General features: G+C 52.6%; 1 protein-coding gene across 1 annotated transcript in view; it reads left to right on the forward strand.

Annotated features, from left to right (window-relative positions):
• MED26 (mediator complex subunit 26) overlaps nucleotides 1–9,481 on the forward strand; it is a 53,341-nt gene extending 43,860 nt beyond the window's left edge. Inside the window, exons 2-3 of the mRNA XM_021683155.2 lie at nucleotides 6,066–6,140; nucleotides 6,767–9,481. Of these exons, the coding sequence (XP_021538830.1) occupies nucleotides 6,066–6,140; nucleotides 6,767–8,419 (1,728 nt within the window). The 3' untranslated portion in view covers nucleotides 8,420–9,481. The remainder of the gene's footprint in view (nucleotides 1–6,065; nucleotides 6,141–6,766) is intronic.
• The last annotated feature ends 2,058 nt before the right edge of the window (nucleotides 9,482–11,539 follow it).

Here is an 11,539-nt window from a genome sequence, read left to right on the forward strand (position 1 = left end):
CCTCCTCGCTATGTGGTCTCCTCTTGCGCCGAATCCCTGTCCGTGACATGTCAAAGGTATGTGAAGGATGGAATGTGTCTCTTCTCAGACCCCTTCCTTCAGTGCAGCTTGGAGTAGGTTTTTGGGGCCATCTGGGTGTGTGTTCTCAGGCACAGCCCTGAATGAGAACATTGCGAGGGGAGGCCTTGTTGCCAAGGTGTGGATTGGGCCCCCTGACAGAGGGGCAGCTTTGTGAGGGCTCTGTCGGGCAGAGTGAGGGCCACCTTGGTGCTCTGTGGTCACCGCAGTTTACACTCAGAAGAGACACAGAGAACCTGGGGTGGCGGGTGGAGGTGACAGCTGCCTTCAGCTGGAAATAAGGCAGAGAAGCTGGGAATACACGTGGCCAGCAGAGTCCCAGCCCCCAAGAATGTCTACATCCTAGTCCCCGGAACCTGTGCGTGTGGTACCTTACATTGGCAAAAGGACGATGCACGTGTGACTAAGGGTGCAGACCTGGATTGTGCAGGTGGGCCCAACCTCATCAAATCATTAGAAGTGGACACCCTTTCCTGGCCGGGTCAGAGAGGTGCAGTGTGAGGACTCGGCCCTGCTGCTGGCTTGGGAGGTGAACTGAGGTGCCATGAGCTGGGGAATGCGGCGTCCTCCAAAAAGCTGGAAATGGCCTTCAGATGACAGCCAAGCCAGCAAGAAAAGGGGGCCCTCAGTACAGCAAGGAGGAGTAATTCTGTCAACACCTGAAGGAATAGGAAAGGGCCCTCGAGAGCTTCCCGAAAGGAGGGCAGTGTGCCTACACCTGGATCTCAGCCCAGGGGGACCCGAACCACACTTCTGCCCTCCGGAACCTGACATGATATATACATGCATGGTGTTTAAGCCACTCAGTTTGTGATCCTGTGTGATCATTTTGGCAGCAGAGGAAATCAGTACATCACAGTGCTGGCAAGGATGTGGGAAACGGGCTTCCCCACCTTCCTCTCCTACAGTGGGCATGGAATGGGAGCAGCCTCCCCGGCGGCTCATTACAGTCATTCATGGCCTTGGTGCCAACAGCCCCTCTAGCAGCTTGTGTGTTAGCCCAGAACTACCTCTAGTAAAGGTGGAGGTTGCAGCCTTGTTTGTAACAGTAAGTGGAAAAGGAGGGACATAGCACTGCTCAAGTGGGGCCTCCCTCCCCCCACCCCAACTGGAAGGAAGAGCAAAGGGAGGAGGTCTGTGATGTTGGATATTTCTTTTTTTTTTTTTTTTTAAAGATTTTATTTATTTATTTGAGAGAGAGAGAGAGAAAGAGCACAAGAGGGGGGAGCGGGAGAGGGAGAAGCAGACTCCCTGCTGAGCAGGGAGCCCGATGCGGGACTCGATCCCGGGACTCCAGGATCATGACCTGAGCCGAAGGCAGTCGCTTAACCAACTGAGCCACCCAGGCGCCCTGATGTTGGATGTTTCTGATGTTAGTGAGAAAAAGTAAGGCATAGAATCATGTTTTGCTTTTTTTTTTTTTTTTAATGCATGATAAGTATGTACACAAGCTTTTATATGCAAGGAATATTTTTTGGAAAAGATACAGGGAAACACTTGCAGTGGCTGGGTGGGAGATGTACCTTGTGCCCTTTTGCGTGCCTGCAGAACTCAGTTCTAGTGTGTGTGGGCGTGTGATGTGCTCACTATGTGATCTTGGGGGGTGAGGGGGCCTTCCTCAGGGCGCGGGCTCCCGTCTTGTCAGCCCACGGAAACCTGCATCTGCTGGGGGTTGTTGAGCCGCAGGAGCTCTTTATCTCTTCTGGAGCCGAGCCCTTCACTGGGCATGCTTTGTCAGCACGTGCTCCGGGCTGAGGTTTGCTTTTTGTAGTAAGCAGAAGTTCTTAATCTTCATGAAGCCTCGTTTGTCAGTATTTTTTCTTGGGTGGTTACTGCTTTGGGGGTTCCTGAGAAATCTTTGTCTACCCCAAGGTTGCAGAGATATTCTCCTGTGTCTTCTAAAAGACTTTGAGTTTTTGCTTTCATATTCAGGTCTGTGATTGATTTTAGGAATGAATATAGATAGATGGATGGATAGATAGATAGATTTTTTTTTTTAAAGTAAGCTCTACGCCCAGCGTGGGGCTCAAGCTCATGACCCCGAGACTGAGAGTCACATGCTCTACTGACTGAGCCAGCCAGGGGCCAAGTCTGTGACTGATTTTAAATTAATTTTTGAGTATGCTCTGATGTTTGGTGTAAATGGAATCATGCAGTCTGTGTTTTCTGTGACTCCACTCCCTGTGGTCTGAGCTTCTTCACTTCCCGTGGTCTGAGCTGCTGCTTGTTGATGCACTGAGGCTACAGTTGGCTCATTTCTGTTACTCTTGAATTTTTCGTTCTGCTCCTTTGACTCTTGGAAGACACTGGTGTCCCTGTAACATTGGACTACATGACCTGCACCTTGTGTGCCGTCTCCTTTCTGTAAAATGTGATAATAGCACCTTCCCCATGGAGTCGTCGTGATTGCACAGAGTAGTGCCGCATGGAAACACATGGTATGAGAGCAGGGCCTGGCTCACAGCGAGCAGAGGACAAGGGATGGAGTGGCTTGGTCAGCAGGTGTGCACACGTGAGACTGCCAAACAAAGGCCGTCGCTTCCGAGACTTCGCTGGGCCCAGAACTCCCTGGTTGTGTCAGATGCCAGTTCTGCTGGTTGGTGGGCATGTCCGCAGGGTAGCCGCTCCTGGCTTCCGTCTGCGTTCCCTGATGCCTGCGAGAGCTGAGCACAGGTGCTGCCGTCTCCTCTTTCACCTGCTGCCTCTTCTTGTCTGCTGGCCCAGAGTTTCTGTGTTCTGGACACATACGGATCCTCGGGGCCTTGTGGCATCTGTCTTCTCCCACATTGTCACTTTCTGGTGTCTTGGGATGAACTCTAAAGGTCTTGTTAATGTAGCCAAATTGATTGGATTACTGTGTGCAAGCATCCCTCGGAGATCCTGCGGGTTGGGTTCCAGACCACCAAGCGACTATCACGATACACCGAGGCAAATGAAGTTTTTGGTTTCCCGGTGCACGTAAGAGTGGTGTTTACACTATACTGTAGTCTGTTAAGTGTACAATAGTATTATATCTAAAAAAACAATGTATATACCTTAATTAAAAATACTTTATTATTAGGGCACGTGGGTGATGATGTAGTTAACGTCCGACTCTTGATTCTGGCCCAGGTCATGCTCTCTGGATCGTGAGCCAGAGCCCGCGTTGGGCTCCACCTGGGCATGGAGCCTGCTCAAGATCCTCTCTCTCCCTCCCCCTCCCCTGCTCTCTAAAACAAACAAACAACAACAACAAACCCAAAGATTTCATTACTAAAAAAATGCTAACCATTATCTCATTTTTCAGCAAATCCTAATCTTTTGCTGATGAACGTCCTGCCTCCCTGGTGCTGGCTGCTGACCGGTCAGGGTGGTGGCTGCTGATGGCTGGGGGGGCTGTGACAGTTTCTTAAGACAACAGTGAAGTTCGCTGTATCGATTGGCTGTTCCTTTCACGAACAGTTTCTCTGTATGTAGCACACAATGCTGTTTGATAGCATTTGACACACAGTAGGACTTCTTTCAAAATTGGAATCAGTCCTCTCAAATGCTGCCACTGCTTTGTCAGCTCATCTTCTGTAATATTCTAAACCTTTGTGGTCATTTCAACAATCTTCAGAGCATCTTCACCAGGAGTAGATTCTAGCTCAAGAAACCATGCTCTTTTCTCATCCATTAGAAGCAGCTCCTCATCCGTTCAAGTTTTAGCATGAGATTGGAGCAAGTCAGTCCCATCCTCAGGCTCCACTTCTGATTCCAGCTCTCTTGCTGTTTCCGTCACACCTGTGGTTACTTCCTCCACAGAAGTCTTGAACCCTCAAAGTCATCCATGAGGGTTGGAATCCACTTCTTCCAAAATCCTGTTCATGTTGATATTTTGATCTCTTCCCATGAGTCACAGATGTTCTTAATGGCGTCTAGAATGGTAAACCCTTTCCAGAAGGTTTTCAATTTACTTTGCCCAGATGCATCAGAGGAATCACCATCTATGGCAGCTGTAGCCTTACAAAATGTACTTCTGAAAGAATAGGACTTGAAAGTTGGTCCATGGGGGGGGCGCCTGGGTGGCTCAGATGGTTAAGCGTCTGCCTTCGGCTCAGGTCATGATCCCAGGGTCCTGGGATCGAGTCCCGCATCGGGCTTCCTGCTAGGCAGGGAGCCTGCTTCTCCCTCTGCCTCTGCCTCTCTCTCTCTCTCTTTCTCTGACTCTCATGAATAAATAAATATTAAAAAAAAAAAAAAGAAAGTTGGGTCCATGAGCTGCAGAACGGATGTCGTGTCAGCAGGCATGCAAACAACATTCATCTCACTGCACGTCACCATCAGAGCTCTTGGGTGACCGTGTGCATTGTCAACGAGCAGTAAGACTTTGAAAGGAATCTTTTTTCCTGAGCAGTAAGTCTCAACAGTAGGCTTAAAATAGTCTATAAACCATGTTGCAAACTGATGTGCTGTCATCAGGCTTTGTTGTTCCATTTCTAGAGCACAGGCAGAGTCGATTTAGCATAATTCTTAAGGGCCCTAGGATTTTCCAAATGGTAAATGAGCATCGGCTTCAACTTAGTCACCAGCTGCATTTAGCCCGCAACAGGAGTCAGCCAGTCCTTTGAAGCTTTGAAGCCAGGCATTGACTTCTATGAGAGTCCTGGATGGCATCTTTTTCCAATAGAAGGCTGTTTGGTCTACATTGAAAATCTGTTGTGTAGCCATCTTCATGAATTATCTCAGCTACATCTTCTGGATCCCTTGTTGTGGCTTCTACATCAGCACCTGCTGCTTCACCTTGCACTTTTAGGTTATGAAGTTGGCTTCTTTCCTTAAACCTCATGAGCCAACCTCTGCCGGCTTCAGACTTGCCTTCTGCAGCTTCCCCACTTCTCTAAGCCTTCACAGAATTGAAGAGAGTTAGGGCCTTGCTCTGGACTAGGCTTTGGCTTAAAGGAGTATGGTGGTTTGATCTAGCAAGACCACTCAGACTTAGTCCACATCAGCAATAAGGCGGGTTCGCTTTCTTATCACCCGTGTTTGTTCACTGGACTAGCACTTTAATTTCCTTCAAGAACTTTCTTTGCCTTCACAGCTTGGCTAACTGTTTGGCACAAGAGGCGTAGCTTTCAGCCTATCTTGGTTTTGGGCATGCCTTCCTAAATGTAAGTCATTTATAGCTTTTGATATAAAGTGAGAGGTGTGTGACTCTTCCTTTTACTTGAACACGTAGAGGCCATTGTAGGGTTCTCAGTTTGGCCTAATTTCAACACTGTTGTGTCTCAGGGAACAGGGAGGCCCAAGGAGAGGGGAGAGGGGAGAGGGCAGTGGCTGGGCAGTGGACACACACAGCACTGATGAAGTTCGCCGGCTTACATGGGCGGTTTGTGGCACCCCAAAGCGGTCACGTAGTAACGTCAGGAATCACTAATCACAGATCACCATAACACATAAAATAGTTTAAAAATCTGAAATATTATGAGAATTACCAAAATGTGACACAGAGACACAGCACTGCTCAATGCTGTTGGAAAATGGCACCAATAGACTTGCTTATTAGTGCAGGGCTGCCACAGTTCAATTCGTAAAAAACACAGTATCTGTGAAGTGTAGTAAAGCTAAGAACACAAAAGGAGGTATGCCTTTATTTATCTTTTAAGCTCCGTGTGTTTTATTTGATAAATCCTTCAGCACCCTGCCCCCCATGAGATGGTAGAGTAGAATACCTCTCCCGGATCAGGAGCAGAGCTTATTTCATGAACGTCATGGGTTTCAGCCATGTGACAGCCACTTGGGCAGGTGGGCATGGCCATGGACGGGCTCGTGGTCAACTGCACCCCATGCACTAGAGGAGGCGGACGGGAGGGTGAGCACTGGGTACCTTGCTGGCCTCAGGAGCAGGTAGGAGATGGCATGGGGTGAACTTTGATGTTGCCGACTCCACTGGCTCTTGGGAGGGAGAGGCCCAGAGTGGGCTGGAACAGGGAGAAGGGCAGAGGTCTGACAAGTGGCTCGTTTTGCAGATCCGGAACATGGTGGCGGTGCTGGAAGTCATCTCCAGCCTGGAGAAATACCCCATTACCAAAGAGGCACTGGAGGTGAGTGTCCCCAGGACCCAACTTTGGGAAGAGAAGGGTGGGCAGGGCCTGGGCTTCCCCAACCCGAGTCCTTCCTGGCTTCTTGGAGCCTTTGCTCTCACTGGCCAGGTAAGGACTTAGTAGTGCTGAGTGAGCGGTGTACATACCCTCCTGGCCTAGGCTGTGCCGAAAGCAACATCTTCCTATGGTCACTGCAGGAATTGGGTAGCTCTAGTCCCAGGGCTGGGAGGCTTGCCTGGGGGGCGGGGGGGAGAGGCTCCAGTGAGGGATGCGGGCTCAGGCCTTCCGTTTGCTGTTGCCTTTGCCGTAGTGTGCTTTCACCCAAAGAGCTTCCCTGGCACAGTGTCTCTGCACTGGCCGGACGGTCCACAGCCTCTAGGTGCCAGGAGCCTGCGGGACGGTGCTTCTGAAGATGCCGCCCGTGGCCCTGGGACCCTGAAGTTTAAGGACTAGATTTGAGAAGTTAGATGTCACAAAGGACCCCAAATCCCCATGGGTTTTGTTACCCAGGAACTCCGTGGTTTAAAGGGGCAGTGGGATTAATCCAAAGACCAGGGGTTCTCAGCTCCCTTTTCATGGGGGACTTGCTGTCCCAAAAGCACGTCATCATCTCTCTCTGGTTGTAGGAAACTCGACTTGGGAAGCTCATCAACGACGTCCGCAAGAAAACGAAGAACGAGGAGCTCGCCAAGCGGGCCAAGAAGCTGCTGCGGAGCTGGCAGAAGCTCATCGAGCCCGTGCACCAGAATGAGGCGGCGCTGCGAGGGCTGGCGGGCAGCACCGGCTCTGCCAACGGGGGCGCTCACAACTGCCGGCCGGAGGGGGGAGCGGCCGGCGCGCCCAAGAGCATCCATGAGCTGAAGAACCGCAATGACATCCAGAGGCTGCCTGGGCAGCGGCTGGACAGGCTGGGTAGCCGCAAGCGCCGGGGAGATCAGCGTGACCTCGGCCACCCTGGGCCACCTCCCAAGGTCTCCAAAGCCAGCCATGACTCCCTGGTACCCAACTCATCCCCCCTCCCCACCAACGGGATCGGCGGGAGCCCCGAGAGCTTTCCTGGCGCCCTGGACAGCAGCGGGCACGCGGGCCCCGAGGGCAGCCGCCTGGAGCACGGCGACAGCGACAAGCACAGCGGCAAGATTCCCGTGAATGCTGTGCGGCCACACACCAGCTCCCCGGGCCTGGGCAAGCCCCCGGGCCCCTGCTTGCAGACAAAGGCTGCGGTGCTACAGCAGCTGGACCGGGTGGACGAGACTCCGGGGCCCCCCCACCCCAAGGGGCCGCCTCGCTGCTCTCTCAGTCCCCGGAACTCACGGCACGAGGGCTCCTTTGCCCGGCAGCGGAGCCCGTACACCCCCAAGGGCTCCCTGGCCAGCCCCTCTCCACGGCCCCAGGCGCTTGAGGCCACGCAGGTGCCATCGCCACTTCCCCCGGCTCGGCCGTCCACACCACCCGTCAGGCGGCTCGAGCTGCTGCCCAGTGCCGAGAGCCCGGTGCGCTGGCTGGAGCAGCCTGAGGGCCACCAGCGGCTGGCAGGGCAGGGCTGCAAGGGGGGGCTGCCCCCGGCCGAGCCCCTCCTTCCCCGGGCGGGCTTTTCCCCGGACTCCTCCAAGGCGGACAGCGACGCCGCCTCGTCTGGTGGCTCGGACAGCAAAAAGAAGAAGAGGTACCGGCCTCGTGATTACACGGTGAACTTGGATGGGCAGGTGGCGGAGGCGGGTGTCAAGCCCGTCCGGTTAAAAGAGCGGAAGCTCACCTTTGACCCCATGACCAGACAGATCAAACCTCTGACCCAGAAAGAGCCAGTGCGGGCTGACAGCCCCGTGCACACAGAGCAGCCCAGGACAGAGCTGGACAAGCCCGAGGCCAAGGCCAGCGTGCAGAGCCCTTTTGAACAGACGAACTGGAAGGAGCTGTCGCGCAACGAGATCATCCAGTCCTACCTGAGCCGGCAGAGCAGCCTGCTCTCGTCGTCAGGCGCCCAGACCCCAGGGGCTCACCACTTCATGTCTGAGTACCTGAAGCAGGAGGAGAGCACCCGGCGCGGGGCCCGGAAGCCGCACGTGCTGGTGCCTCACAGCGCGCCCTCGGACCTCCCGGGGCTGAACCGCGAGGTCACGCAGGACGACCTGGACAGAATCCAGGCCCACCAGTGGCCAGGGGTGAACGGGTGTCAGGACACACAGGGTAACTGGTATGACTGGACGCAGTGCATATCGCTCGACCCGCATGGGGACGACGGGCGGTTGAACATTCTGCCTTATGTCTGCTTGGACTGAGCAGCCTGTCGGCCTCTAAGTGCATTCCCACCTTGCAGTTGGCGTGGCAGGCGGGCAGCCTCCGGCGGTTGGGAATCCGGGGAGCCCGGCCCGGGCCGGGAGGGAGGGGGCGGGAGTCTCGAGGCCTCTCCGTGCTCTTCCCTCAAAATTCTCCTTCTTTTGTGAAATGCTGCTACCAGTTTACTAACAAAATTGCAAAGGAAGGACCGTGTGGAAGGAAGGCCAGCACAGTGAGTTCAGAACTCTATAGCAAACCAGCTATAAAAAGCGTTAGTTCCCCACCCCGGAAGAGGTGCGGACATTTCCCAGCACCCGTGAGCTGGGACCTCAGTGGCAGGCAGGCACAGACAACCTGGGGGAGAGGTTACCTGTAAACAGCAACAGAAGCACGCAGCTCATCTCTCTGCATTTTCCTTGTTTAAGTTTGGCCCTGAGTGTCTGAGGCAGGGGCTGTGCCCACACCGCGGCCTCTGCGCGCACCCCGGCTGGCCAGCCAGTACGCCCTGCGCTCCATGGGCATCCACACGTTCTCATCTGGTTTCGGTTAAAACCCAGTTTTGAAGAAAATGCTGCAAAAATCTAAGTTTTCTAGTTTATTTTATCCCCCTCTTCCATTGACCACCAGCCAAATAATTTTCCTTTCTCTCTTTTCAAAGTTTCCCCCTCCCCTTCCTGCGCATATCTTGAAAATCTCACCTTTCTAGAGTCCCCTCCCAGAAAACACAAAAGTAACCGCGGGTGCTACTGGTGTGTAAGCTGTATTGTTGGGCAAGAGGAGACCTGTCTGTACGCTGGAAACACTCATAACCATTCCTTTAGATTCGTTTGCCTTATGGTTATTTGTCATAAACGCGATCTGCAAAAACAAGGAGCCTTAGTGAATGTACAGTACCTAGACTTCTGTGTTCTCAAGACGCAGAAGGGAGCAACTTTGCTATTTGGTCCAGTAAGTGGACACCTTGTGATATAAATGTGGAAATAAAAAAAAAAAAAAAAAAACCATTTGCACAAACCAGTCTCAGAATCGTTACTAATTTGATCCCTTACAGTCATATCAGCCTTTCGTGTCTGAGGTTTGGGCTCCATGGCCGGACTGCAGGGAGGTGGGCAGGGCAAAGTGGCCAAGCCAGCCTATTAGTGTTCTGCATGAAAACTGACCTCCACCTGCCTTTCACTCATTCAGGGCCATGTTGCCTCTTCCGCCTCCGGGGTCACCTACTAGCTTTGGGTGACAGAGACTGAAGGTCCACATGAAGGAACGTTACCCCATCTGCCCCAGAGAAAGAAGCCCTCCAAAGGGGTTCCATGTCCCAAGTCTTGGTAACCTGTTTTACCCCACAAAGTATCTAGCTTTTACAGGGCATGGCCCAGAGCCACGCCTGGCACTGCACCCCTTGGCTCTGGCCCCAGGCTGCTAGCTCCCCATGCAGGCCTGGGGTTGTCTCAGTATCTGATAGGTGCTGTTTTTAGAAAATAACTTTCTGCCTTGACTATAAAAGTGATAATACTTCCTTCTCCCTCACCCCTGAAACCGTCAGCTAAGACGATGGTTTTCAAAATTTTTCAGTCCAGAATAGGTCATGTTGGATGTACCTACTTCATTTCACAGATGAGGAAGCAGCTACCCCTTAAGAGGGACAGTCCTAGGACACCTGGGTGGCTCAGTCGGTTAAGCGTCTGCCTTCGGCTCAGGTCATCATCCCAGGGTCCTGGGATCGAGTCCCGCGTCTGCTTCTCCCTCTGCCTGGCACACCCTCTGCCTGTGTGCTCTCACGCTCGCTAGCTCGCTCTCTGACAAATATAACAACATCTTAAAAAAAAAAAAAAAAAGAGGGACAGTCCCATAGGCCGAACCAGGGGGTCCAGAACCATTGAGTCAGCCCAGAACCACAATTTCAGAAGCAGCAGGGATTTCTGACATGGTGTTAGTGCAAGACACACCCACCCTAAGATAAGGGCAGTGGATGAAGTGGCTTTGAGGACAGGCTGAGGTTGGACTCTGGACCTGCCATCTATGAGCTGTATGGCTCTAAGATAATCACTTCACTCATACACATGTCTCTATCTGGGAGATGAAAGTGCTTACTCCAGAGCTGTGAGGATAAGTTAAACAGAGTTTAAGCCAAAAAAAAAAGGGTGGGGGGAGCATGTCAGTAGAACCCTTTGTGCTATGGAATAACTAATTACTTTCCTAAATCCACTGTGCCTGTAATGTGGGCCAGCCCTGCAGCTGTGTGGGTGTCCCCAGGAAGTGACTTACTCTGTGACAAAGGGTCGTAACCACAGCTGGAATATACTAGGATACAGGTTGGCATCTTATGAGCATCTCCTTTTCTCAAACCCGGACTTTAGGACAGGTCCCTGCTCCCTGCCCCCACCTGCAGGACCACTTTTGCGTCTAAGTATCTAGTAAGCCCCAGCATAAAGATACTGCCTGCTTTTGAGAACACAAAATTAAGATTTCCCTCCCACATTTTTGAAATCAGTGGGTTGCCACTAATTTGCCAAGTAAAGACATTGTAAAAGGGCATCTTAACTCCCACCCGTTCCCCCAAAAAGTTGTCCGTACATGATTTTTGGAACAAATCAAAGTCCTTTAGTATAAAACCATCTCGCTGAAAACACCATCTTGTCTTCCTCCGCTGGGGTCTGGGGCTGCGCTATCCTGGCCTTGGGCATCAGCAGTCAGGGCCCGGCAACCTCTCCTGCCTGCAAGAGCCCTGGAGACAGGTGCGGGAGTAGGCTACCATGGCCACGGCTCCCGAATTGGCCAGGGGACCTAAGCCAAGTCGCCTCCCTTCTCTGGGCTTCGGTCTGTCCGTCTGTGAAATGGAGACGGTCATACACCTACCGCACAGTACACGTCGCAGTGGTTCCCAGAACAAGCCCCCAGAGACCGGGCGCTCCGGGCTAGCCCTTCTGTTGGAGTCCGGCCATGGAAGTCCCTCTCGTGTTTTTGCAGAAAAAATTTAGCCTATGGAAAGCTTTTCACAATTTGGTTTCTTTTCCGAAAAGGTCTGGTCTTTTATCCTTGGTGTCCGCCGTCGCCCGCGCATCGGGAGTATGGTTGGAGGACGCCGATGTAGCGTGGGAATCGAGGTCTGACTCCCGAGCTCGATG

Source organism: Neomonachus schauinslandi, chromosome 1 (genome assembly GCF_002201575.2).
Source record: "Neomonachus schauinslandi chromosome 1, ASM220157v2, whole genome shotgun sequence".
In the NCBI taxonomy this organism is placed as follows: domain Eukaryota; kingdom Metazoa; phylum Chordata; class Mammalia; order Carnivora; family Phocidae; genus Neomonachus; species Neomonachus schauinslandi.